This window comes from Oratosquilla oratoria, unplaced genomic scaffold (assembly GCF_046742065.1).
Source record: "Oratosquilla oratoria isolate Oo_2021 unplaced genomic scaffold, ASM4674206v1 SCAFFOLD70, whole genome shotgun sequence".
Taxonomy (NCBI): Eukaryota; Metazoa; Arthropoda; class Malacostraca; order Stomatopoda; family Squillidae; genus Oratosquilla; species Oratosquilla oratoria.
In genome coordinates, this window is record NW_027467734.1 from 748,123 (window position 1) to 776,007 (window position 27,885).

Consider the following 27,885-nt stretch of genomic DNA (forward strand, 5'->3'; position numbering starts at 1 on the left):
AGAGCCAGTACTCCTTCTCGAACCGAGTGGTTAGTGTCTGGCACAGTCTGCCAGATAGGGCAGTGGACTCCGAGACAGTTGCTCAGTTTGAAGCCACTCTTGATAAGTATTGGCAAGGTCAGGAACAAAAATTCGATTATAAAGCAAAATTAATACAGCGCGCTACCGCCAGCCACACATTGTCCTGGCTATCATACCGGAGCCACAGGCCCTTTAAATGGGCCTCTTCCGGGGAATCATCTATGAGTACAATGGGAGTCTCCTCTGTTATCATCTTGCTACGAACAGCTTCAAAATGGAAGAAACCAAATACGAATTGTACACTAGAGAGGGGACATCGACTAAAACCTACAGTCCGTATGTCCATTTTATACGATTCCTAACGCTACTAACTAAAGGTGAGGAATAGAGCATAGGTGCTAAGGGAGGTGGTATATGAGGTAAATAAAACAATACTGGAATGGTTTGGGCATGTGAAAATAAGAAGTGAAGAAAGACAAGAGAAAAAAGCGTGTGGGGGGGGGGGCAGATGTGGATGGGGTAAACTTGAGAAGACCTACAATGAAATGGATGAATGGGGTAAAGGGGATCCTTAAATAAAAATGGAATGTTTCTTAAGCAGGAAAGGATGAGGGCAAGAGACATTTGAGTGGAGAGTAGATGTGGAGGGTTAATAGATTGACGAGGCCGAAAGGAATTTCTTCTTGCCTACTATACAATTTCTTGAGTGGATGAGGGGAATGGTTCTTTCTTCCTTTACGGGAACCCGCAGAGAACCACTCACGGACAGTATAATTTGCGAGCGCTGATCGGGGGAACTGAGGGTTAGAGACAGGATTTGTCCTGGGAGTGGGGTTAGGATAAGAGTTAAGGGAGGGATCAGAATATGTTGGTGCTTGATTGGTATGTGTGGTGTTTTAGGTTGTGACTGCCTTTAGTTGTTCGTGCATTTTTTGGGGTGTAAGTTTCTTTGTTTATGTCATTCAGACTCTCTCGCTCAGACAAATGGCAACTGTCCTCGCTTATACAGCGTTACAAGGTCGGGCTGCAGTTTGATGCCGGCTCCCTAGGGCTGCAGTTTGATGCCGGCTCCCTCGGGCTGCAGTTTGATGCCGGCTCCCCCGGACCGTCACTAGGCCGCCTTTCTCACCAAAATAAAGACAAGAAACTCAGCCGAATTACATTTCCCTACACCTTAGTAACGATTAGGTTACACTGGCTGCCCATTGTGGTTTTAGAGTAGGACTGGCTGAAGCCTGTTTGCACATAGGTGCCTTGCTGTTTTACAATGAGGGATGCACACGTTCGAGTCTCCATGGCGGTCACTGATGAGAAAGTGTATTGGATGCTGCCAGCGTCATTCAGCAAAGTTGAGTTCCTCCCCATTCAACAAAATTATTTCACACCTCCCAAACCTAACGGCAGAAAAATCAAGCAGTAGGAAATGCACGTAAATCCACAAGACTAACAGTTGTTTTAAGAAAAGCTCAGACAACTTTATAGATGGAGATAGCAGGTGGTAATAGACGTGGAAATGCGTATTGTAGGCCTTATGGTCTCTTGCAGTTTCCTTCATTCTTATGCTCTTAAGAGTCAGTACAAAAGCCTACCAAACTCCAGAAACGACTGAAGATGAACTTACAAAGGTTTTTTCAAATAAAAAAAAAAAGTTTATGTGGAGTTAAACCAGCTATCTTGTTCATCGTAGCGCCGTCTGTCACGTCGGGAAAGATGGCGGAGATTCCTCCCTCGGTTCCCGAGGACGTCTGTACTTAGTGAACTCCCGGTGACCCTTTATATTCACCGGGACCAGGTCATGACGCTCAGCACAGCTAAGGGCTACAGATGTCCCAGGAGACTCTTTTTGTCCGACCCACCGCGGCGTGTTGGACCTCAAGGCCCCGTTTGTCCGACCCGATACGGATGCTCTTGATCGAACACGGTTTTATGAAGACGTGATATACATCTCGCCCATCCATTCATTGATATAATATTAGTAGTCATCCTAGCACTACATATTTTGGGTGTCAGAGGTAGTGCTACACTCATGGCAAAACTGGACAATGGCAACGTAGCTTCCTCTCCAGCAGAGAACAGCGAATAGTTGTAGAGGGGAAACTATCAGATGCCAGCAATGTTGATAGTGGAGTCCCTCAGGGGTCAGTGTTGGGTCCCCTGCTCTTTCTGATCATGATTGGGGACATAGACCTGGACCTAGAGCACTCCACCGCTACATCTTTCGCTGATGACACTAGAATATCCAAGAAAAACGGCTCGCAACAAGATGTACACCTACTATAACAAGACTTGGACAGTATCCTGAAGTGGACGGAGATAAACAACATAACAGTAATGTGCACAGACATTGCAAGGGGCAGGTGCTTTGGGCTGGAAATTGGGCACTTCACTCTTTTGTATTATTCGTATTTGGCAACTATCCGGCAGGGTGCAACACCATTTTCCACATTATAATTTCTGAATGGTAAGATGGAAAAAGCCTGTGAGAAATAATTTTTCATTCATTTTTATATATTTTTGTGAAGGGCACTTTTGGGGCACAGGGCAAAGGGGCAGGTGCTCGGGCACCCCCCCCCCCCCTCTGCACGGGCCTGCAACATAGCCTTCAACGGGGGAAAAAATTGAGCTTATACGGTAACGAAAATTATAAAACCTTACACACTCGACAAAATACATTTGTGTCCAAAAAGATATTGAGGTTAAGGTGGTAGTAAAGACCTGGGGATGAACATGAACAAAGGTGCCACTTTCTCACACCACATTACAAAAATAATAGTGAAAGCGCGGCAGCTATCAGGCTGGATCCTGAGGACTTTCCACACAAGTGAAAGGTTGCTTGATAACGCTGTGGAAATCATAAGTGCTACCTCATCTTGAATAATACTGCCATTTCTGGTCCCCAAACAAAATTCGGGTCACATGAAGAATTGTCACCCCAGAACGCCCACATGAAGAAACGTCACCCCGTCAGATCCTACCTGAAGAACTGTCACCCCAGAACGCCCACATGAAGAATCGTCACCCCATGAGATCCCATCTGAAGAACTGTCACCCCAGAACGCCCACATGAAGAATCGTCACCCCATGAGATCCCGCCTGAAGAATTGTCACCCCAGTACGCCGAATATCAACAGCGGAATAAATATTAGGTTTGGTTAGGTTGAATGAAGGTTATACTTATTGTCATCAACTTATACAGCCGAAGAATCGTAAACCCAGGATGGCCCACATGAAGAATTGTCACTCTAGAATAGCCCACGTGACGAATTGTCACCCTGTTGAAGTCTGGGGTGACGATTCTTTGTGCGACCCCAAAATTAAAAAAAAAAAAAAAAAAAAAAAAAAACAGAGCTGGAATGCCCACAGCAATCTTTCCCAAGCAAGACCCAAGGGAAACAACATCTTAGCTATTGGGAAAGACTTGTGAATCTGCCTGTACTCCCTCCAGCGGCGTAGAAAGAGGCACATCACCAAAAAAAAAAAAAAAAAAAAAAAAAAAAACTCACCCGAGAAGAGGAAGGTTGTGTTTATGTCAGCACCATCTCGTGGAACATCTAAAAATAGAATAGAATAAAAATAGGACCTTAGCACACCACATTTTCACCAACAATGGAACACGACACTAACTGTACCCCGGTAAAACTGAAAAAATCTGAACGGTGTTTCACTTGAATCCTCCAAACCATTGGTTGACTAAAATTCCGGATCAACCAACCACGCTAGGATACCCAAGCTCCAACTCCAATGGCCTACTAAACTGGACCATGGAGGCAAGAGAGCTGGCTAGCCTCAGTGGAGATCCATCTTTGCTAATAACTGACGATATGAACCTCGACTATGTACATCTGTTCTTAGTTATATTATATTTTGTTTAGAAGTGCACACATGCGCGATATAACAACAGAAAAAGAAATATTATTTTTGTAAATTATAATACATCAATGTAATATATGTTATTCTTGGCGGAAATTGATAATAGAAAAGGTTGCTAAAAGTTATAAACGAACGTAGCCGCTTCGGTTGGTTGAGACGCCATCTTCGTTTTGGTAGTGGCGGAGGCCGAAGAAATTAAAGTGTGATAAAATTGTCTATTTCAACCTAACGTAACCTACCTACCTCACCTACATTTAGTAATGCGGTACCTGTAATTCTAGAGGTCATCAGGGTCGTCGTCGTCTCCGACCTCCGAATCTATCAAAACAAAGATGGCGTCTAAAGGAGTCGAAGCGACTTCATTCGTTTCTGTATAGGTTTTAGCAACGTTTTCTGATATTGATTTCCGCCAAGAAAAATATTTATTACATTGATGTATTATAATTTACAAAATTAATATTTAATTTTCTAATGCTATACCGCGTAGGTGTGCAATTCTAATGTGTCATCCTCGCAATTTTTACACTTTTTCTATATTTATATAGTTCTCTGTAGACGCTTGTACTACGCGTCACTAGGCCTGCGGTCGGTCTGCGGTCAGGTCGGCCCATCGGGTCGACCGCCCGACCCTCACAGGCCGACGCTCACACCTAAATAAAAAAAAAAAAAATAAGCAGAGTTTCATTTACTCCCAGGGTAACCTAATCCAAGAAATATAACCATGTTATCTTGATGACCCCAGAGTGTGTATACGATTGCATAATAATAAAACAAAACAAACTACAACAACATCCAAAATCCACTATTTTTTAAATCTAGCACTAACCAACACAGTAGAACAAAGAAGGGAACTAATTATTCTTTTAAGTGGTGGGTGAACGGATCGTCATTCATTACTTTCTTAAATTTTGTGATTCGTGCTTTCGTTGTTGAACAGGTGCAGACGCAGTGACCAGTAAGCGGGAAGAACAAGTTGTGTTTGGAATTATTGGCTTAACTGAAAGCTGAGAATAAGATTTAAAGTTTGTTGAGGGATGTTATGCATCTAGTAGGGAGGTATGTGTACATTAGATCATAATGCAGATTCTGTTCTAATCGAGTTCATGTAATCGTGTTTCTTTACATTTACTAAGCTGGTTTACATGAACATAAACACAGGTTTCACAGCGTAGCTCCACAACTTTTGAATTGTCGTGTTTATATTCTAGCATTTGTTTTGGCCATTTAGTACATATTTTGCAGGTAAGAACACAATGGTGATAATTCAATACATTTTGTTTGTATTACTGGCAATTGGCATTCCTAGAAATATGCAAGTAGTCTAAATCCCAAATGTCACCATCATAATGTCTATATTCGCAGTTCATATGCTGATAAATAATTCAGCAATACAATCGAACAGTGTAGTTTTTAGTTACGCTTTTTCAAAATTAAAATTTTTATATAATGGAAATAATTTTTTATAATAAATGTTCTGCAGAATTAATGTGGGAAATTGCTTTTCAAAGTGATAAAAAGGGAAGCAGGAGTATTGAGGCTTATTTACTGCATTACTATGTTCGAATAAAAGATGTAACATTTATAACGATAGACTCAGCATTATGATTATTACAATTTACTTGGTAAGATGTGATCTTAGCATCCGTGAGAGACAAGTATGTTGCATAGTTAGGTATATATTATTATTACTGTATAATTTATTGATGATAGTTATGGAAATTTGAAGTTGTAAGTAGTTGACTATTAATCGCAATTTGGTTTGCCTTTGATAGTTTTATGTTGACAAGAGTGTAAGATCTAACTCATCTCTGTAATCTATTTCTGTGCAGCCTGTCCCAAGTCAGCCCAAAACCTAAATATGGCATCTAGGTTTTGGTTACTAGCCTACATGACCTAACCTAACCATCACTTAACCACACTATACTGTAACTACTTCAATAAATTGCTCCTATTAATTTTTTCTAATATTTTTCTCAACAAATCATGGGAAAGTAATGATAGTATTGCTGAGTACAAAGAATATAAATTTAATACAAAAGTGGGGGACAATTTTGAAAATGTTAAGAAGATTGAAACCTATTACTTTTGGGTAGTATTACCCTAACTTAGGAAATCTTTCATATTTGAGAAATGTCATCATTGTGGATGTGGTGAGCTAGTGGTTCAGTTTGTAGTAGGTGGAGTTTAGGAGCTTTAATTGAGACATTATAGATTTCCTGTCCATGGAAATGTTAGAGAAAAAATACAGGCTACCTTTATTTTTTCAGTGTTCATTGATTTCATAAGTTATAAGAGCATAATCAAAGCAGATAGAAACCATCTTGAAAATGATTATTTTGACATTTGAAAATAATTTGCTGACATTTGTAAGTATGACAAAAATGTCAGTCTTTCATACCAAAACTTGTAGTGGAGAAAATGTCTCTATATTAGAAAAAATGCATGTTTAATGATGCTTTAACCATAAGACGATAGAATCTTAATGAAAAACAAATGTAAAAGCAAAGCCGTTTGGTATGATATCCTTTGGTGGGTGATGCACAAGTGTATTCTTTTAAAAATCAGTAGTGCTCTTATTAGTTTCTGATGATATTTAGAATATTTTGTTTAGAAAAACAAGTTTGATGAGAGCAAAACAAAGAAGTGGAGGGCGAGATTAACTTCCGAAACCATATAATATATCTATATACCATAAAGCATTTTCCTCTTCACAAGGGAGGTAGCCAGCTAAATGCATACACCCACCCACTGGCTGGGTCAGAAGCAATGCAGCAAGACACAACACCTCCATATAAGGGCCCTATAACCGAAGCTAGTTTATCACCATCACTTGATTTTGATAGCGACCCTCCCTCCTTATCTCCTCATGAGTAAATAAAAGAAAATTATTAGAAATCAATTTGGGTTGTGTCAGTTTATCAGCCAGAAGATTAACTTAACTTCCAAAACCATATGAATATTAAGTATATAATATTTCATATATCTAAATTCCATTCTATGTACCAAATGCTTCTTTCCCATTGTAAGGGAGGTAGCTAACCAAGGCATACATCCAACCACACTTATTTAGCCTCTTCAATACAAGTCAAATTCTCATGCACAGCATCGGATGCCATATGTAAGATGCGTTATAAAATGTAAAAGTCACCACTGTATTACTCGTTCTCTTTCACTCTGAGTAGTAATAAACACAGAAAACGTGATCAAACCAGTTCACAGAAGTCAGGGGTCACTCGGCTTCACTAAATATAATAAAGACGCTGATGCTGGCATCCACGCACACCCACTTGGACCACATGACGCCTACGTAGACATCATCGTATTGAAGAGGTTAATGACACAGTTACCAGGGTTTTTGTTGAAGTCCTCCCAGACCCTCTTATGCCTTGACTTTTCATAGAAGAAATGTACAAAGAGCAGGATCCTCAGTACCATATTTCCATCCAACTTGTCACCTTCTTCCTCTCACCATAGGAGGATCCTGAAGAGAACCAGTCATAGAAATGATAAAGAACAGACTCAAGGGATCAGGATAAAGGGAAGACAGCTGGAGTACAATTCCTCTATGAGTAGAGGATTTAACCCTTAATATAGATAAATGATGTGTGGCTCTAGTCTTCAGGGTCACCTGAGAATAGTCCTTAATGTATTGGCTGCATGTTACCATACAGTCATAACCATAGTATAGGGTACTCACAGTATGCAGCATAAAGGGATTTCTTATTGTCTTCTCTATTTACTCATGAGGGAATGAGGAGGGAGGAGTGCCCTGTAAGGGGTAAACCAGCTTTAGATGTTGGACCTTGTTTTGGATATGCTGTTTCTTGCTTCTGACCAGGGCATTGGGAAGGCGAAAGTGATGGATCTTCATCCACAAGTAGTTAAGAGATTTTTAAAGGGGAAACGAATGGTTAATTGATGGGTGTGTCTGCTCAACAGACATATGTACATTGACAGCTCCTTTCACCTCATTCATCCATCTTGTTCTTGGTCTTCCTCTTGAAATCACTATCTGCTTGTGATTATGGCTACCCCCATGTAAGGGGGAAAAAGCCTTTGGCATATGTATGTATGTATGCTTGTGCTTTCCACATTTCTTGTTAGTCTTCAGTGTTTGTTTCTTTCATATATTGTAGCCATTTCAATACTGTTCTTCTTTGTCTTAAAACTTTCCTCCCATCCTTCTTCTGTGCTTCATCTTCACATTGTTTTTACTCTATACATTTTGTTAACACCATATTTCTCAAACACCTCATCTAAAGATTAGTCTTTTACATTCACCCTCCTTTATATTTCAAATATCTGCGTAATACAACACAGTGGGTACAATCACTACTTTATACAACCATCTCCTTGCATTCATTCTCAAACACCTATTTCTCATAACACTTTTCATTCCACCTACATTTACTTGCTTCCTTTATTCTATTATTCTCCTCTATATTCACATTCACTACTCAATTCACTGCTACATGCATCTCCAGATACAGTCGTACCTCGGTACTCGACCGCCTCTATACTCGACCAAAAAATTCGAGTAGAAAATGCATCGGACCTCAAACAGATTTTCGGTACTCGACTAGCTCGAACAGCGGGTAAGCGTCAGTTCGACTCAGACCGCCAGCGGAGTAAGACGTACGCAGTTTGTTCGAGTATTTCTTCCCAGATTTAAACTTTTTTGTGTTGCTCTAGCCCTTAATAATGGGTCCAAAGAAAGACATTGATATGGTGAAAATTGGTTTCGGTGTTTCGAACAAATCGGTGCTCGACCACCACCTCAGAACGGATTATGGTCGAGTACCGAGGTACGACTGTACTTAGAACCCCATTTCTTCCAGTCCCTCACCCTTTACATACTTTAACCACCATCATTCATTGTACATGTGAACACTACTTGTACCCATGTTCATTTGCAAGATTTTTCTCTTGTCACATAGCCATCCAAATTCAATCACCAACTGCTTAATTCTTTCCTAGGGATTAGCCACAAGCACAGTGTCATCAACAAATAACATCTGGTTCATTTTCCTCTGTCCTTAAGAACATAAGAATGAAGGAAACTGCAAGAGACCATAAGACCTACACTAGGCAGCTCCACCTACTAATTCCAGCTTCTTGTATTTGCCTTCTGTGCTACTCTAGCCATATACATATGAACATTTTGTAATGCTTATATTTCAGCAATGAGGGGCAAACGAAAACGGAATGCAAGTGAGACTTCTACATCCTCCCTTTGGTCTGAGAGTTTTGTTGATTCACCAGCCAGCATAGAACCTCCACAGTCTGTCATGACCGCGTCTGGAATAGGTTCAGTGCCCATGTCCCTGCCAGAGCAGGGTCAAACTCAGGAGGAAATAGTGACAGATGACCCAGGAGTTAGTGTATTGTGTATACAGTTACCATAATGCTTTGGAATTTGATAGAAAAATGTATTCACAATTAATTTTGAAGATATGACTTTACTCAAGTGTTTGAATATGCATGAGTATAAATGTGAATATAAGGCTTAACTTTGCATTGAATTTACATTCTTTTAGGTGGTGAATACTCAGTCAGTTGATCGAGAGCCAGAGAAAACTGGAACAGGAACTCGCCGTAAAATTGTCAAGTACAGTGATAGAATGAAAAATGTGCAGCTTCATTGTGAATGGAACATGTGCCACTTTATATTTAACAGAATGGAGCCATATCACAGCCATGTACAGGAACACTTGGAGGAGGAAAAAGGTAAATTGATTCAGTATTCAAAAACTTTTCATGGCTTGGACTGGGTATTGGACATAGCATTACAGAGCATGAATTAGTAGCACTAAGGTCATTGACCTTGTCTTTGCTGATGGTGCTCTCCTTTTTTGCTAAGTTGTTGGAGGTCCTTGTTGCAGCCCTTGTATCACTGCATAGGGAGGTGAAACTGCATGGACTCCAGGTTTCTTGGACCAAGACTTAGGTCCAGGTATTTGGGGGCTTACTGTATTACAGTTCAGTCTTGGAAAGCTTCAATATGAGTAAAAGCAGCAACGACTGCAAGAACACTGTAGGAGAGGGGCCAAACGCAGAGTATGGGATCCAATGTATTTAATGTTTCGACCAGCAGGGCTTCTTCTGAAGAAGTCCTGCTGGGCGAGACGTTAGATACATTGGATCCCATACTCTGCGTTTGGCCTCTCTCCTACAAAACTACCTTGGTAGCGGAGTGCATAACAGTGGTAGGTCATGTCAGGAGGTACTTCAAAGGATTGGCATTACCCATGGTGTTATGGACACATTCAACCAGAGTATAAGGTGTTGATATTAATGAAGAAGGACTAAGATCCAAATCTTCAAGTCCCTTGTGCTCCTTGTCTTGCTGTACAGCTGTGAGATGTGGACATTGAGTGCTGGCTTAAAGAGGCGTCTGAGTGATGGTTACCTGGAAACCATGGGTCTTCTGCAAGAGGAAACTAAAGGCAACAGACTGACTTGACTGTTGTCCCTCCTTCCTCTATCATTTTGTGTATGACCTTTTCCATTGCTCTGTGAAATACGATCATGGATGATGAATTTTTATGAATTTGCCTTTTTGCAGAACCAAACCACAATGAAGGATATATGTGCTATTGGAGAGACTGTGGATTCATTTGCACTGACCAGGGGGAGTACCGTCGTCACGTTTTGTATCATGCATTTCACGCCAAGATTAAGAGTATTGGCTCTCTTATATTTGCGGAATCTAACATTGAAGTAAGTAATGAGCAAGGAAAGGAGAGCGTGGGGGTGAGTGGTTGTGTGTGGATGATGTTTTAACACAGCCCAAATGGATTTCTCCCCATCTTCTCTAATTTCTGCATGAGGGGATGGAAAGGGGGGGGGATGCTGTTTGAGTGAAATGGCCTTGTTATGAGTGTGCTGTCTTGTTCTTTTGCTTTTGACCCAGGCAGTGGGTAGGAGACAGGGATGTTCTTTCATCCAAGAGGAGCTAAGATAAAAAGGAAAGAAGGGTGGCAGACAGGAGTGGAATGGGTACAGGCCTTGAGTTGGCTATCTCCTTTATAAGGGGGAAAAACCCCTTGGTTTGTGTGATTCTCCATGGTCTTGGATCATGTGTTGAACTTATGATTGACAGCTATTTCCCTCTGGGAAGAGAGCTCATAGCTCATATATGACTGATCTATGGGTAATACTGTGACCTTACATGCACACACACTCAACTCCTTGCCCATGAGAGTTGGAGTAACGACTTGCTGTGTAGCAATACTGAAATTATTTTAGCCGTGGATGGGATTTGAACCCGGACCACCATATATATATATATATATATATATATATATATCTATCTATATATATACTAAGAGCTTTTTCCCCCTTACAAGGGAGGTAGCCTAGACAGAGGCATGTACCTATTCCCATCCATTTTACAGCCAACCACCACCCCCTCCATCCCTCCCATCTCAGCTCCTCAGGGATGATGGGTTATCCCTGCATCTGCCAACTGCCCTGGGTCAAATGCAATCAGGGTTGGCTGATTAAAATTATGATGATTAAATCAGGATTCATTTTTCTTTTTAATAACAATATAAAACATACATATACCAAAGGCTTTTTTCCCCCTTACACAGGAGGTAGCCAAAAAAAAAAAAAAACAAAGGCAGAGAAACCACTCCCACCCATTCCATCCCCTACATACTCCATTCCCCTCTACCCTCTTCCCTCCCTCTTATCTTGGCACCTCGTGGATGACAGGTCATCCCTGCATCCTGTCCACTGTCCTGGGTCAGAGGCAGTGTTGCAAGACATAGCACATCCACAGCAAGGCTGCTTCATTAATTTGGCAACACCCCTCTCCATCCCCTCATGTAGAAAAGGAGAGGACGGGGGAGAAATCCCTTCGGGCCATGTCAATATAGTTCTCATACATACTCCCTCACTCTCCCCATCCCCCACCCACTCCCCCTCATGCATCACAGCATCATCCATACTCAACCATTCTCCATTCACCCCTATCTTCTGTCCTTTCCTGTACTTCCTCAACAGACATTCCCCTCTTTCCCAATGCCCCTTTTACCCCATCCATCCATCTCATCCTAGGTTGCCCCCTCATATTCACTCCTTCCATCTCTGCCTTCCACACCTCTTTTACTAATCTTTCTTCACTCATTCTTTCCATGTGTCCAAACCATCCCAATATAAAAAGAAACGTTTAACTACACCTCTCATTTCTGAGAAATAGAATATGAAAACACTTCCCTTTACAATTCAGTATATATGATAGACATGTGAGAATTTTGATATATTAAGTTATCATATGTCAACCTATGTATGTATTTTTATTTTTCATTTTATTTATTTATTTATTTATATTTATTTATATTTATTTATTTATTTATATTTATTTATTATTATTATTATTATTATTATATATATATATATATATATATATATATATATATATATATATATATTTTTTGTGCCAAGATAAGAGGAGGGTGGAGGGGAGTAGAGTGTATTAGGGATGGAATGGGTGGGAATGGTTTTTATGCCTTTTTCTTTTTGGATACCTCCCTTGTAAGGGGGGAAAAGCCTTTGGTATATGTTTGTATGTACTTTTTTTTTGGCATGGTAAACTAGTCATGTGAATATGTTGAGGCTAAAGCTACTATTTTTTACAGTGTTTGTTGGACAGCCAAGTGCGCAACTTGATTCCCGAGATTCCTGAGAATTTTGTGTGTGTCTGGGGGAACTGTGATATGAAGTTCGAGTCTACACAAGAGTTTTACTGGCATGTGCAGACCCAAGTCAGTGAAGAAAAACCTGCAGCAGATAAATTCTTTTACTGTAGATGGCAAGGTAAGCTATATTGATATACAGTAAAATTCCTTTTATCTGACCTTCAAACATCCAAATATTTCAAATATCTGACTTTTTTCTTCAATGTCCCAAGTCAGATAAAAAGTAGAATTTTTCTAAACAACCGACCATCAAGTGGATGTTTAGTTGTTGCTATCGCCACTACCGACTCATTGTTTCTCCTTCACTCTGTTGTGTTTTTTATTATGCTTTATTGTACTGTGAATAAGTGAAAATTTCCCAAACCAGTGATTTTTTTTTTATCTGTTAATGTACATCCAAACATCCAATCTAGGGTAGGTCCCACCAAGGTCGGATAAAAGGAATTTTACTGTACCACCAATTTCAGCACCTTAAAGTTCCATTCCTCAACGTCAGTTCCTCAATGTCACAAACCACATTCTGGATGACAACCTGAATACATCATTGTACATAGCTATCTATATACCAAAGGCTTCTTCCCACTTATAATGTCATATGGCCAGTCACTGTACACTAGAAACTTTAGGAATGGAGTATCTCAGGGCTCTATCCTATCCCCACACCCCACAGCCCAGAAATACAAATATTTTTTTACACAGGCAACATAATAATTACATGCACACGTTGTAATGTAGAGACACAGAAATAATATACAACCATACCTCGACACACTCAACACCTGGTTCACTAGACTCAAAATAGCCCTAACTAAATCCACAGCCACACTTCTCACTGACTGGATAGCAGAACATGAATACATACTGTGACTTTTTATCAACAACACCCTCATACCCCCCCCCCAAAAAAAAAATATATATATATATATATATATATATATACACACACACAATACATTCATAACATTCAAAAGGACACATCACAAAAATAAAGACAATGTGTACACTTAGACTCAGTGTGCTTAAATCACTTGAAGATACAACATTTGGACACAAAGAAACTACCATTACAGTATATAATATATATATGCTCAGTGATGAATTATGCAAGCCCTGCATGGGCCTCTAACCTCATTGAGATACACCACAACACCCTGCAGACTATACAGAACAAAACTTTAGAGGCTGCACAAATACTACACCTGAAGACCATCTTAACTATGAAACAAAAGTCCTCAAAGTCAAGGATTAGTTTGACATGGAAGGCACACAAACAGTAGCCACAGCCTCCACAAACACAGCCCACTCATTACACCACATGGTAGAACACCCACACATGCCAAGAAATATGACAACACCCAAATACCTATATCACACACAAATGATCTCTTCCTCGACCACTACCGTGTAACTGCCTCCAGAAGTGATATCCTTAATCATATTACTCACTGCATCATCATAAGACTGAAAAATAATACACTACTGCATGCCAGACCCCCTGACATCCATCTTTCTGAAGACAGAATCCACCAGACCAGGCTTGGGTGTGGCCACCATCTAGCCCTTCAAAATTATCAGAGGCAGATGGATGAATCCATCGCGGATATCTGTCCAGGATGTAACACTTTACCCTATATTTTTCAACACATTATGGAAGACTGCATTGTGCACATTTATGTCCATATCCATGTAGTGAAATGCCACTCTTATTTTTCAACAGATTGCAGGTCTCTCCTGTTATTTAATGTGAGCTTCAGGTGACAGGTTGTCTTTGATTATGATACCTAGTCCCTTTTCTTCCCTTACTTTTATTATTATGTCATTTCTCATTTTACAGTCCATGGTTCTTTTCTTGCTTCGGCCCATTTCCAATATTTTGCATTTCTTTGTCTTAAAGTTCATTTTCCACTCCAGACTCCAGGGCAGTGGGCGAGATGCAGGGATGACCCGTCATCCAGGAGGAGCCAAGATAAGAAGGAGGGGGAGGGTGAATGGGAGTGGAATATGTAGGATGGAATGGGTGGGAGTGGATTTTATTCCTTTGTTTTTTTGGCTACCTCCCTTGTAAGGGGGAAATAGCCATTGGTATATGTATGTAAATCTCCTTTTATATACTTTATTCAGGTTTGTTTGTAACACTTCACAGTCCTCCTCACTTCTCACCTTCATGATCTTTGTATCATCAGCAAATAAGCTTGCATAACTATTTGTTCCTTTCATGTCAATAATATATATGAGGAACATTACAAGAGACAAAACTGAGCCCTGTGGTACACCACTGGTTACTTAAATTCATTCTGACTCTTCATAAGCCTATCTTTGAATAAATCTTTATCTACCCCGATATGTTTTCAAATGAGGCCTCCTATGTTTTCCAATTTCCAAAACAATCTCATATGTAGCACTTTGTCAAAGGTTTTTTCAAAGTCCAAATATACACAGTCCACCCATTCTTCTAGTGCAGCACATCAGTCACTCTTGAGTAAAAATTTAGCAGGTTGGTTAGTTATACAGGATTTTCCTGTGTGTGTGTGTGTCTTCATGTACATGTATAGGGTTGATAAGATTGATGTAAAATGTGAGAGGATATTGATAAAGATAAGGTTTATGGTTGTAGTGTAAAAAAGTTAGGAGAGCCAAGTAATTATTGGCAATGAAAAGATGGACAATGTCAAAGATATCTCAATTAGTTTTTCAGTTAGAGCCCTTGGTATAAGTTAAGCATAGTTTAAATGAGAGAAAAAAATCACTCGTAAGATATATATATATAATTTTTTGACATGTGTTTTAATTTTATTACTGTTTGAACAGACTGCAAGTACAAGCATGAGAACCTTTCAAAGCTGCAAGACCATACACGAAGTCACACACAGGAGAAGTGCACAGGTTGTCCTAACTGTGGGGCAGTCTTCGCCACAATTACAAAACTGCGGGATCACTGTCTTCGGCAACTACCAGATGAGCGTAGGTTTTATGGATTTATGATTTATGAATAATACCTTTAGTTCTGGATACTTCCCATAGAAAATAAAATTTTCTATTTTTACCTCTCAATAGGGGGGAGTGTGTGACGAGGACTGATGTCATATTTTTCTGGTCTTTGATCAAACCTTTTGGTGTTTTATGATTTTTTGTTTTGTTTGACCAAATGACAAGAATCTTGTCATCATCATCATCATCAATTGACATTCATTTTTATGTGGCAGTATAAGCTCAGCAGTGTTTGAGAATAGTTGTTTATTTCTTTGTATAATTAAAGTGATATTAAATGTAGGATTCATTTTAGAATGGGTACATTAGTTAGAATTAGTAAGGCCCAGAGAGGTGAAATAGGACATATTAGGACTTTACACTGATATTAGGTGACTCGGCACCCATGTAATTATTCTGGGGGGGGATATCTAAATGAGTCAGTCAACCTATTGCCTCTGGTCTCTTTTGCAGAAGACCAGCATCATCAGGGAACCTGGCAGCAGTCTCTGGGCAGGACCATAAATTATTTAAAGAAAAGATATTGTGTTGTCTGGGAATTGTTAGTGTGGGCCATTGTAGTATGAGGTATTCTATATGATGGTTGCATCTGGGGCAGTCTGAACCTTTGGCAAGGCTTATTTAATGTTGGTACTGTGTTGGTGATGCTCGTTGGCTGAGCGGGTTAAGGCGTCATTACTTGCGGCAAAGGTCTAGATCAGCGTTTCTCAACTGGGGTTCCCCGGAACCCTAAGGTTCCACAAAAGGTCCCTAAAGGTTCTGCAAGAACAAGTGAGATAAGCTAATGCACTTTTGATTTTTAATTTAATTTCATATACGTAATATAATTAAACACGCATGACATATTCTTGGGTATTGTAATAATGTAATATAGACATCATCCTATCTGACATATTATTATGATGGTATATGTGTTTTTTTTTGCATAGGGGTTCCTTGAGACATGCAATTCATTTCAAAAGTTACGCAAGGGTAAAAAGGTTGAGAAATGCTGGTCTAGATGATGATGATGATTCGAACCCTGCTTGGGGCAAGTTGAACTAAGGACATAGTTTGTTAAATTCCATGCTACAAAGTCCTCTGTAAGGGGCACTGTCCTAGCCTCCTGATAGGAGGAAGGGGGGTTGTGACGTTAAACCAAATCAATCATCAATCATCACTGTGTTCATGATAATACCAGCAGAAAATAGGTCTGGCCATAGATTCAAATTGCCCCCAATGCACACAGAAGACACAAAACACTTCATACTAGAATATCTAGATAGATAAATAACCTACTTGGATACATATTGGGTTGTAGCTATACAAGCCTGTCTGGTTCGTTTGTATTCTAGTCATTTTATTCACATTTAGCCTAATATCTTATTCCTTGCAGTACTCCCCTATCGGTGTTCTCACTGTTCAAGAAGATTTTCAATTGTGCGTTTACTACGAGACCACGTGCGAACCCACGTAAATCATTTTAAGTGTCCTCAGTGCGAGATGACGTGCACTAGCAGGGTTATCTTGAACAACCACATCAGGTATCGCCACCTCACAGCCAGGGCCTTCAAGTGTACAATGTGTACGAGCAGGTTAGTATGCTTTTGATGATTTTATACATACATACTCCTCTACAAGAGAGATAGTCAAGTCAAGAGGCATGTACCTGTAGCTAAGTCAGAGGCATGTACCTGTTCCTACCCATTTCACTCTCACTACCCCCTCCACCTCTCCCATCTCAGCTCCTCATGGATGACGGGGGGGTCATCCCTGCATCTGCCATCTGCCCTGGATCAGACACAATGTAGCAAGACATAGTACATCCACAGCAAGGCTGCTTTACTTAATCGGCGACCCCCCCCCTCTCTGTCCCATCATGCAGAAAAAATAAAGATGTGGAGAAATCCCTTCGGGCTGCGTCTCATTATCATTCATGCATAAGCATCTCCTATCCCTTCCTTTCTTGTATAAGAGTATCATCCATACACAGTGATTCTCCACTCATCCCTATCTCCTGCCTTCACCCTTTCTTGCTCAACAGACATTCCCCTCTTGCTCAGCATCCCCTTCACCTCATCTATCCATCCATTTCATCCTCGGTGGCAAGGGTTATGGGCATGGGACTTGAGGTGGTTAAAGAAAATGGAGAGAAGTTTTTTGGTGATGAAACTGCACTTGTGGCAGGGTCAGAGGTGGGGATTAAGGGAGTTAGTGACAGAGTTTGGGAAGGTATGTGGTAGGGGAAAGTTGAAGGTAAATGTGGGTAAAAGCAAGGTGATGAGATGTACAAGGGGAGAGGATGGCAGTGAGTTGAAAGTAAGTCTTAAAGGAGAGAGGCTGGAGGAAGTGGATAGCTTTAGGTATTTGGGGTCTCATGTGACAGGAAAGGGAGGAATGGAGGTGGAGGTAAATTGTAGATTGAGAGGAGGTGCTAAGATGGGAGGGAGGGTGGAGGGGTGTGGAGTGTTTTCAGGGATGGAATGGGTGGGAATGATTTTATGCCTTTTCCTTTTTGGCTACCTCCCTAGTAAGGGGGAAAAAGCCTTGGTATATGTATGTATGTATGTATGAGAGATGCAAGTAAATGTCTTGGGGGATTAAAAAGTGTCATGGGAAATAGACATCTGGGAATGGGTATAAAGAGGAGATTGTATGAAAGGGTGATTGTGCCACCGGTTGTGTATGTGGCAGAGACTTGGAATTTAAGAGAGGCAGAGAGAAAATGTTTGAATATGTTCGAGGTGAAATGCTGGAGAAGCATGGTAGGAGTTACAAAGTTGGATAGAGTGAGAAATGAGAGAGTGAAGAGGAAAGGAGATGACAGATAGGGCTGATGAAAGAGTATTAGGATGGTTTGGACACATGGAAAGAATGAGTGAAAAAAAGAAATTAATAAAAAGTGTGGAAGTCGGAGATAGAGGGAGTGAATTTGAGGGGATTACTGAGGATTAGATGGATGCATGGGTTGAAAGGGCCATTGAGCAAGAGGGGAATGTCTGTTGAGCAAGGAATAGAGAAGGCAAGTGATAGGGATGAGTGGAGAGTGGCTGTATATAGATGATACTGTTATGTGAGGAAGGGAGGGGAGGGGGATGGTAGGGGAGTAAATGGTGGTTATATGTGAATGATGTTTTGATGTAACCCCGAAGGGATTTCTCCCTGCCTTCTCTTTTTCTGCACGAGGGGATGGAGAGGGGGGTTGCTTAAGTGGAGCGGCCTTGGTGTGGATGTACTGTGTCTTGCTACATTGCTTCTGACCCAGGGAGGGAAGGGTGGTGAAGGGGAGTGGAATAGATGGGAGTAGGTAAATGTCTTTGACTTGGGTACCTCTCTTATAAGGAGGAAAAAGCATCCTCAAGTAGCTATCTATCTATATATGTACATTGGTATATGTATGTATATAGATAGGTACTTGAGGATGCTTGCTGGTCAGGTGGGTTAGAATGTCCCTACTTACAGTGGTCATCAAGGTGACAGTAATTCAAACCCTTCCACCAGTGAGTTGGACCTAGGGTTCATTAAATTTTGAACTACAAAGTCCTCCTCAGTTAGGGGCACAGTCCTAGTCTCCTGGTAGGGGGAGTTTGCAATGTTAAACTGAATCACCATCAGCTACTTGAATGTATGGTCCTGGAGCCGCAACGTCTATGTCGTGGGACCACCCCCCCAAACCCCAAGAGTTGGGGGCCAAACGGTGGCAATCAGCCCTGGCCACCGGCTCTACGCAGGTGGCACCGATCCCCAAGAGGAGCTACGACTGCCTTGGACAGACAGTCTAGGGAACGACAACAACAACAACAACAACTTGAATTTGTGGGAAATCGTCTATGGTATTTAAAGGTAAAAATGAATGAAAAAATAGATGAACAAACAAATAGTTAAATAGATGTATAGATAATAATGATAATAACAAAAGTTATTTTTTGTGTTTTCTCAAAACCTTTCCAGATTCAAGACAGTGGTCTATGGTATAGATAAAAATGAATGAATAGATAAATGAACAAACAAATAGTTAAATAGATATATAGGTAATAATACATTCATATACCAGTCTTTTTCCCCCTTACAAGGGAGGTAGCCTACATACTCCACTCCCCACTACCCTCTTCCCTCCCTTTTATCTTGGCACCTCCTGGAAGACGGGCTATCCCTGCATCTTGTCCACTGCCCTGGGTCAGAAGCAGTGTCGCAAGACACAGCACATAGATACATACATATACCAAAGGCTTTTTTCCCCCTTACAAGGGAGGTAGCCAAAAAACAAAGGTATAAAAACCACTCCCACCCATTCCATCCCCATCACACTCCACCCCCCTCCACTTCCTCTTATCTTGGCACCTCCTGGATGATGGGTCATCCCTGCAGGGACAGCACATAGATATTATTGATAATAGTAAAAGATATTTTTTGTTTTTTCAAAACCTTTCCAGATTCAAGGCAATGGTTGACCTGCAGAAACACATGGTAGTACACATGGATATGAAAGCTTATAGCTGCAGTTTCCCTGGCTGTACATTTAGCTGCAGGGCCATAAGCACACTTCTCAGGCATACAAAGAAGGTAAACTGATAATTTTTTCTTTGTTTTATGTTACAAAATATGGGGGATAAGGACATTTGGTATGTATATATGTATGTACAAAATATGCATATGGTTTAAGTTTTGTGGAGTTGCATGAGTTTTTGTTGGAGTTGTCTTATAGTATGTTGTGTATTTACCTAGTTGTATCTTACGGAAAGGGGGAGCTATGCTCGTGGTGTCCTGTCTTTGTATCTCACAGTGTCTAGTTTGCTCTTAAACTTGTGTATGATTTTTGTACACACTATTGTTTCGCCTAGTTTGTTCCAGACATCCACCGCTCTGTATGGAAAGCTTTTTTCTCTTCTTCTTTTTCAGGTTTCTTCTATAACTGTCCTTTTTGAGTTTCTTTTCATGCCCCCTTGTACTTCTCTTATCCCAATTTAGTAAGTCCTCTCTATCAAGGACTTCCATGCCTTTCATGATGCTGTAGGTGGTGAGCAGGTCACCTCTTTCTCTTTTTTTTCCAGTTTTGATAATCTCTCCTCATATGACAGGTTTGAAAGTGTTGGGGTCATTTTTGTAGTTGCTCTCTGGATTCTTTCAATCTTTATGCTCTTTTTGGTACTGGGTGACTATAGTGTTGCAGCTTACATCAGTCTAGGCCTTATTATTGTGACTAATATTTTTTTTACCGTTCTTCATCCAAATAAGTAAAAACCACCTTTATTGATCTTAGTAAGTTGTAGGATTCTCCAACAATTTTGTGTATCTGTTTATCAGGGGACATGTCATTTGTGATGATTACTCCCAGGTCTTTTTCAGATTCCACTTTCTTTACTAACTTTGTTCTGATTTTATATTGTCTTGATATATATATATATATTTTTTTACTTTTTCTGAATTCTATTATGCTACATTTCTTGATGTTTGAGTGTGTGTGTGTGTGTGTGTATACATACATATACTAAAGGCTTTTTCCCCCTTACATATACACATATCAAATGGATTCTTCCCCCATATAAGGGAGGTAGCCAGCCAAAGCATGCAACTGCCCTGTTTGACAGTTGAAATAACATGTAGTATTATAGTGTTGAAGCGGCCTTGCTGTGGATGTGCTGTGTCTTGTGACACTGCTTCTGATCCAGGGCAGTGGGCAAGGTGCAGGGATGACCCGTCATCCAGGAGGGTGGGAGGGGTGTGGAGTGTATTTGGGGATGAAATGGGTGGGAGTGTTTTTATGCCTTTCCCTTTTTGGCTACCTCCCTTGAAAGGGGGAAGAAGCCTTGGTATATGTATGTATGTATGTATGTATTATAGTGTTGATATTGTAATAGCACTGATTTATTCTATCAGTACTGTAATAATACAATTTTATATTGTCATTATTGTTATAGCCCTTGGTTTTCTGTTGTCATGTATAGAAATTGTTTTATAATCTTAGTTATGTTTCTTTTTGGCTACCAAAATCCTTGGTATATGTATGTATATAGTTATGTAAATAGGTTTCTCATTGAGATTCATGTTTCCCCAGACACACCAGGGCATAAGCAAAGCCCCATATGCATGCCACATCTGTCAAACGGTTACTTTTTCTACTGGCACCACTCTTACAAAACATCTCAAGACCAAACATAATCTGCACTGGCCCTCAGGACACTCGCGATTCAAGTAAGTTGACTGTTTATATTACTTTGAATTATGTTTGTCATGATGTTGTGATGCATGAGGTGGAATGTGTGGGGAATTGGGGGTGAGGTAGTATGTGTGCGAAAAATTTGACGCAGCCTGAAGGGATTTCTCCCCGTCTTCTCCTGTACTGCATGAGGGGATGGAGAAGGGGGGGTTGCCAACTTAATGAAGAGGCCTTGCTGTGGATGTGCTGTGTCTTGTGACACTGCTTCTGACCCAGGGCAGTGGACAAGATGCAGGGATGACCCGTCATCCAGGAGGTGCCAAGATAAGAGGGAAGGTAAAGGGTGGAGAGGAGTGGAGTGTATTAGGGATGGAATGGGTGGGAATGCTTTTTATGCCTTTGATTTTTGGCTACCTCCCTTATAAGGAGGAAAAATCCTTTGGTATATGTATGTATTTATGTATGTTTATCATTCTGTAGTCAAAATGCTTGTATTCACTGAATCTGTCTATCTGTTTTTTATTAGAGTGAGTATCATAACTGGAGTACAGCATTATTTGGAATAAATTTAGAAATACACTTATTTGATTCATTTAATGTGAATCGTAGGGGTTGTGTAGATCAGATTTTTGTGGTAAGACAGATATGTGAGAAAGCTATAGGAAAAGGTAAGGATGTATTTTAGGCTTTTATACATATACCAAGGCTTTTTCCCCCATACAAGGGAGGTAGCCAAAAAGGAAAAGGCATAAAATCATTCCCACCCATTCCATCCCTGAATACACTTCACACCCCTCCACCCTCCCTCTTATCTTAGCACCTCCTGGATGACGGGTCATCTCTGCACCTTGTCCACTGCCCTGGGTCAGAAGCAGTGTCGCAAGACACAGCACATCCACAGCATCTGGAAAAGGGTTTTGACAGGGTAGACAGGAAGGCACTGTGGGAGGTATTGCAGATAGATGGGATAGGAGGAAAGCTGTTAAGAGCAGTCAAGATTTTTTTATGAGAGTAGTAGAGCATGTGTTAGGATTAGAAATGAAGAGATGAGTGGTTTGAGGTAAAGGTGTGACTTTTTCGGGATGTGTCATGTCACCCTGGCTGTTCAATTTATACATGGATGGGGTGGTGCGAGAGGTAAATGCAAGGGTAGTGGGTCAGGGATTGGAGATAATTAAAAAGAAATGGAGAAAAATGTGAGATAAGCCAGCTATTGTGTGTGGATGACACTGCTTGTAGCAGGATCAGAGGAGGGTGTCTGAGGGTGGGTGTGGTGTATACATTTTCGTTCACTCAGTACCACCAAACCAAGACGTGCTTACCGAAGTTACCGCTCTCTGAGTGTTATGGTATAGCTTATTGAGTTATCGGTTAACGAAGCTTTACCGGTAGCAGAATTTATGTCGGTAAGCTATCATTAGGTTTGTTGCCGATAAAACCGGTAATTTCACCGGTAGCTGCCCACCACTACCCTCCATTCACTCACTCGTGCGATAGATACTAGATAGCATACTATAGTAGCACCAATTAAAGTATGACCTTTTCCCTTTACAATGACATAACAATAAAAACAATATTTAAAATAGAACCAGAGATATAGTTTATTAAAGGACAAAAACATTGATTATTCGAACTCGACTCGAACTTGTGACGTCACTACTACCTCACAAGTCTTTTATCGGTAAACTGTCGGTAATTTCGGTAACTGTATTGTTGTTCACCAATAATTTCGATGTTGAAATTAGCGGTATTTGCCCAGCACTAATGATAATACAGTGATATCCAGTGAAAACTTTTGCTAGGTGGCTCATTTTTTGGTGGGATTTGTGTCATGGGAACAACATTGGGTGGGAGGAGGCTGTCCAGGGGTGGGCAATTCCAGTTCTTCAGTAGTTGCCCAGTGGGATTTTTGCCCACAGATGAAATCCACCTGAGGTGGAAAAAAAAAAAAAGGCTAAAATTTTTCCTTGTAGCTGTATTAGCCTCAACATGAGTATGTTTTATAGTTTTGTATATATATATATATTATATATATATATACATACACTTAACCCTCAATTTAATGGACAAATGCATGCAGACCCTTGTCTGTTATATGCAAAAGTCCGTTATTTGAAAATTGGGTCCGTCTGTAACCACTACTGGATACCGTTAGGTTTCAGCGTGCACATACGTATTAGATATGTAATAAAAACTACAGTACATATGTATAATGATGAACATTACATATAAAGAAGAAATTGGACCATTTCTTACCTTAAATCTAGTTGCTGCTATTTACATATGTACACTACAGGACACACTTTTTTTTTTGTCCTCAAATTCGAGGTCTGTTAAATCGAGGGTTGAGTGTGTATGTATATATATATATATATATATATATATATATAGAGAGAGAGAGAGAGAGAGAGAGAGAGAGAGAGAGAGAGAGAGAGAAAGAGAGAGAGAAAGAGACAGTAGTTGCCTAGTGGGAGAGCAACAACCCATGGTTGCCTACAGAAGAAATCTGGGTGTTCTGGGCACATGGGCAACCAAATGGTCCACCCCTGTTGTCCATCTGACTGTGGAGGCAGATCTTGTCAGGGGGAAGGAGTTGACATCTATCTCCAGCTCAGTCCCTGTAGCCACTTCAAACCAAAATGTTTCACACACCTTTAGCAGGAGGTAATTCTGGTGGGAGGAGGTGGGGTGGGGGGGATAAAATTGTATCCAAATGTTCTTCAAATCTAAACACCCTGTGGCCCAGTTAGTTTTGATATTGGAAGGATCAGTTCCTATTTGTGTACTTAATAAGTACATGTGTGTATTCTTTTTGTATGACAGCTACCTTCATTTCACATTTAGTAACTATTGTACAAGTGGAAATTTAGTAAGGTACATTCCCACACCTTGTTCAGAGCGATCCACAATAGTAGGCTGTCCATGCACAAGGTCACCTTTCGAAAAAACCCTTATGAATGAATGGTAAATTCTTATTTTATTATTGATCAAACCAATTTGTCATTTAAGTTCTTCCCTTGATTTTTCATGAATATATTTCTGCTCGTAGTACAGAACATTCCCACATTACCCTACAGATGGAGAGTTTCTATGGTTGGACTCACTATATAGGTTTTTTGCATTGATGAAATATATATGTATATTTATTTTCATTCTATTGTACCTAGAGATGCACAGTTGATGAATTTTTTTTCAGGTACAAGATGGATGAAGATGGGATGTACAGACTTCAAACTGTTCGCTATGAAAGCATGGAGCTTACACAGGAAATGATGAAGAGTCAGAGAGGGGTTCTTGTGGAAGAGGAACAAGAAGATGGTGAAGAACATGAAGATGGAGATGATGTGGGAGATGGTGATTCTTGCTATACCCAGGATCTGGCCAGCAATGCATCTCCACAAACTGTAACATCTCCCGAAGAAAATATAACAGAAATTGTTCCTTTTTCTTGTTGATACCTAATTTAGCTTTTCTTTTTACTCCTCATTTTCAACCAAGTCAAGTTAATTTCAACTGTTAGATGAACTGTTCGTGTGTAGTACCCCATTTTATTTTTCACATATTCTTGATTGATGAATCTTTCTTAAGTTTGATATGTTATCATTGACTTTTTTTTATACTCATGCTTTCTGTGATTAGAATTTCTGCTCAAGTTATCCATATGTAAGATCTTGATTACAGGTGTATTTTTATCAAATTTGTTCACATGTTTTTATTTTTTGTAAAGAGAAGGAATTTGCTTTATGTGTTGTGAAAATAGGAAAGTGTATTATTTTGCCTTTTTTTAAGTGTTTAAATAGAAATGAATGATAAAGTTCAGTACTGGCACACACTAGTATGGCAACATATTTTGTACAAAGTGTCCTCAATACAGTATGAAAATTGTAGCTTCAGTGGCAAGGAGAAGTGGTAGCTGAGATTTGCTAAGGCAGCTCACATGTTCATCATTATATTATTTTAGTTTTATTGAATCAATACAATACATGTAACTGTGATGTGCGCAAAAGAAAGAAAAAATATATATACCAAAGGCTTTTCCCCCTAACAAGGGAGGTAGCCAAAAAACAAAGGTATAAAATCCACTCCCACCCATTCCATCCCCAACATACTCCACTCTCATCCACCCCCTTCCCTCCCTCTTATCTTGGCTCCTCTTGGATGATGGGTCATCCCTGCATCACGTCCACTGCCCTGGGTCAGAAGGGGTGTTGCAAAAATTAATAAAGGTGCATCTGCTCTTCATCCTTTCATCACATTGATATACTTTTATTTTTGGTCTTGCATTTTCTATCCGTTCAGGAGGTTGAACCTATGACAAATGGGAGCCAGAATGGGAAAGGCCTTGTTATATACAAATTAGAGTTTGACTACTTTCTATGGGATTTACATTGCCTTGGTTGAGCATGTGTACGAGTATGTATTTTATATATATGTTGAGACATTGTGATAAGTTGAAAAAGGTGGAAAAAAGAGTCACAGGTCTCATTCCGAGTTTATTCCTGACCAGTTTCGCTTGTAGCTTCTTCAGAGGAATGCTCAACATTCCTCTGAAGAAGCTAAGATGGGATAAGGTGGTGGATGGGAATAGAATGGGTGTGTACCTTCGACTTGGCTACCTTCCTGACAAGGGATAAGAAGCCCTTGGCATGTGTCGGTTATCTTTACCCATTGACAAATTTGTAAAACAACTTTGGTTCATCTCTTCATTTATCCACAACACTCCCTTTTGGAGTTCCTTCCTCACTGCAGATGCCTGTACAGTCATTTCTAGCTTGGTAGTAAACTTCCTTTATTCTGTTTGTTCTCTCCATTTTCCTCAAGCCACATCCCCAACTTATTCTATCTTGCCTTTTATTGAACAAGTTTTTTCTGCTTCTTCCTTCCTCTAAACTACAACACAAGTTTATTCACTCCCACATTGGAAATAAAAAGAATTTTTCCCAATTCTGCATAGATCCAGTGGTATTCATGAATTCCTTGTAATCTGCTCCCTCAGAGAATTTCTTCATACCTGAAAAGTCTGAGTCCGCCTTCCCAAAACAGTCTACCTCCCCTGTTTTCCTTGTATATGAGTATATATATGTTTTGGAGGGAAATTAAGAGAGGAAGGGGAGGCAAATCAATTAGAGAAGAAAAGGTAAAAGATGCAGATGGAGAGATGATAATGGAAGAGATGGCAGTAAGAGGAAGATGGGCAGAGTATTATTGGGATTTGCTAAATGTGAAGGAGGATAGGGAGGGAAAGGTAGTTGCAATGGGAAGCGCTAAGAAAATGACAGTAATGAATGAGGAAAATGAAGGAAAAACAAGGAAAGATGAGGTGAAAGTTGTTAAAATGATGAGAGTAGGTAAGGCACCTGAGTTAGATGGGTATCATGCGGAGTGTCTAAAAAATGGGGGACTACAATGATGTTGGACTGGCTGGTGAGGTTGTTTAATGTTTGTCTAAAAGAGGGTAGAGAGCTGGAGGAGTGCCTTTATAGTTTCACTTTACAAGGGAAAAGGGGACAAGTATGAGTAGTAGTTTCAGAGGGATCAGTTTGTTGAGTATAGTTGTGAAGGCTTATGGGAGGGTTTTGATTGAGAGGAACAGAGGGTTTAGGACAGGTAAGGGTGGCATGGATCAGATTTTTGTGGTAAGGCAGATATGTAAGGAAGCTTTAGGAAAAGGTAAGGTTTTTTGGGCTTTAATGGATTTGGGAAAAGCTTATGACAGGTTAGACAGGAAGTCATTTTGGGAGGTATTGCAGATATATGGGATAGAAGGAAAGCTGTTAAGAGCAGTCAAGAGAGTAGTAGAGCCTGTGTTAGAATTAGAAATGGAGAGAATGAGTGGTTTGAGGTAAAGATGGGACTTTGCCAGGGATGTGTCATGTTGTCATGGCCATTTAATTTATACATGGATGAGATAGTGCGAGAAGTAAATGCAAGGGTAATGGGCAGGTGATTGGAGATGGTTAAAGAAAATGGAGAAAAAATGGAAGATAAGCCAGTTGTTTGCTGATGACATGCTTGTAGCAGGATCAGAGGAGGGATTAAGGAAGTTAGTGTCAGAGTTTGGTAGGGTGTAGGGAAGAAAGGTTAAATGTGGGTAAAAGTAAAGTGATGAGATGTACAAGGGAAGAGGATGGCAACAAATTGGAAGTGAGTATTAAGGGAGAGAAA

General features: G+C 40.2%; 1 protein-coding gene across 2 annotated transcripts; it reads left to right on the forward strand.

Annotated features, from left to right (window-relative positions):
* The first annotated feature begins 4,797 nt into the window (after positions 1-4,797).
* LOC143023909 (histone H4 transcription factor-like) lies at positions 4,798-26,515 on the forward strand. Of its 2 annotated transcripts, none has more exons than XM_076182576.1 (10): positions 4,798-4,947; positions 9,073-9,266; positions 9,429-9,618; positions 10,457-10,611; positions 12,537-12,714; positions 15,405-15,557; positions 16,960-17,158; positions 19,997-20,126; positions 21,619-21,755; positions 24,917-26,515. In XM_076182576.1, the coding sequence occupies exons 2-10, from the start codon at positions 9,075-9,077 to the stop codon at positions 25,173-25,175; spliced, it is 1,593 nt and encodes a 530-aa protein (XP_076038691.1). In that variant the 5' UTR covers positions 4,798-4,947; positions 9,073-9,074; the 3' UTR covers positions 25,176-26,515. The 2 variants fall into 2 exon arrangements, with proteins under 2 accessions (XP_076038691.1, XP_076038692.1); XM_076182577.1 differs by lacking the exon at positions 4,798-4,947 and adding an exon at positions 5,015-5,133.
* The last annotated feature ends 1,370 nt before the right edge of the window (positions 26,516-27,885 follow it).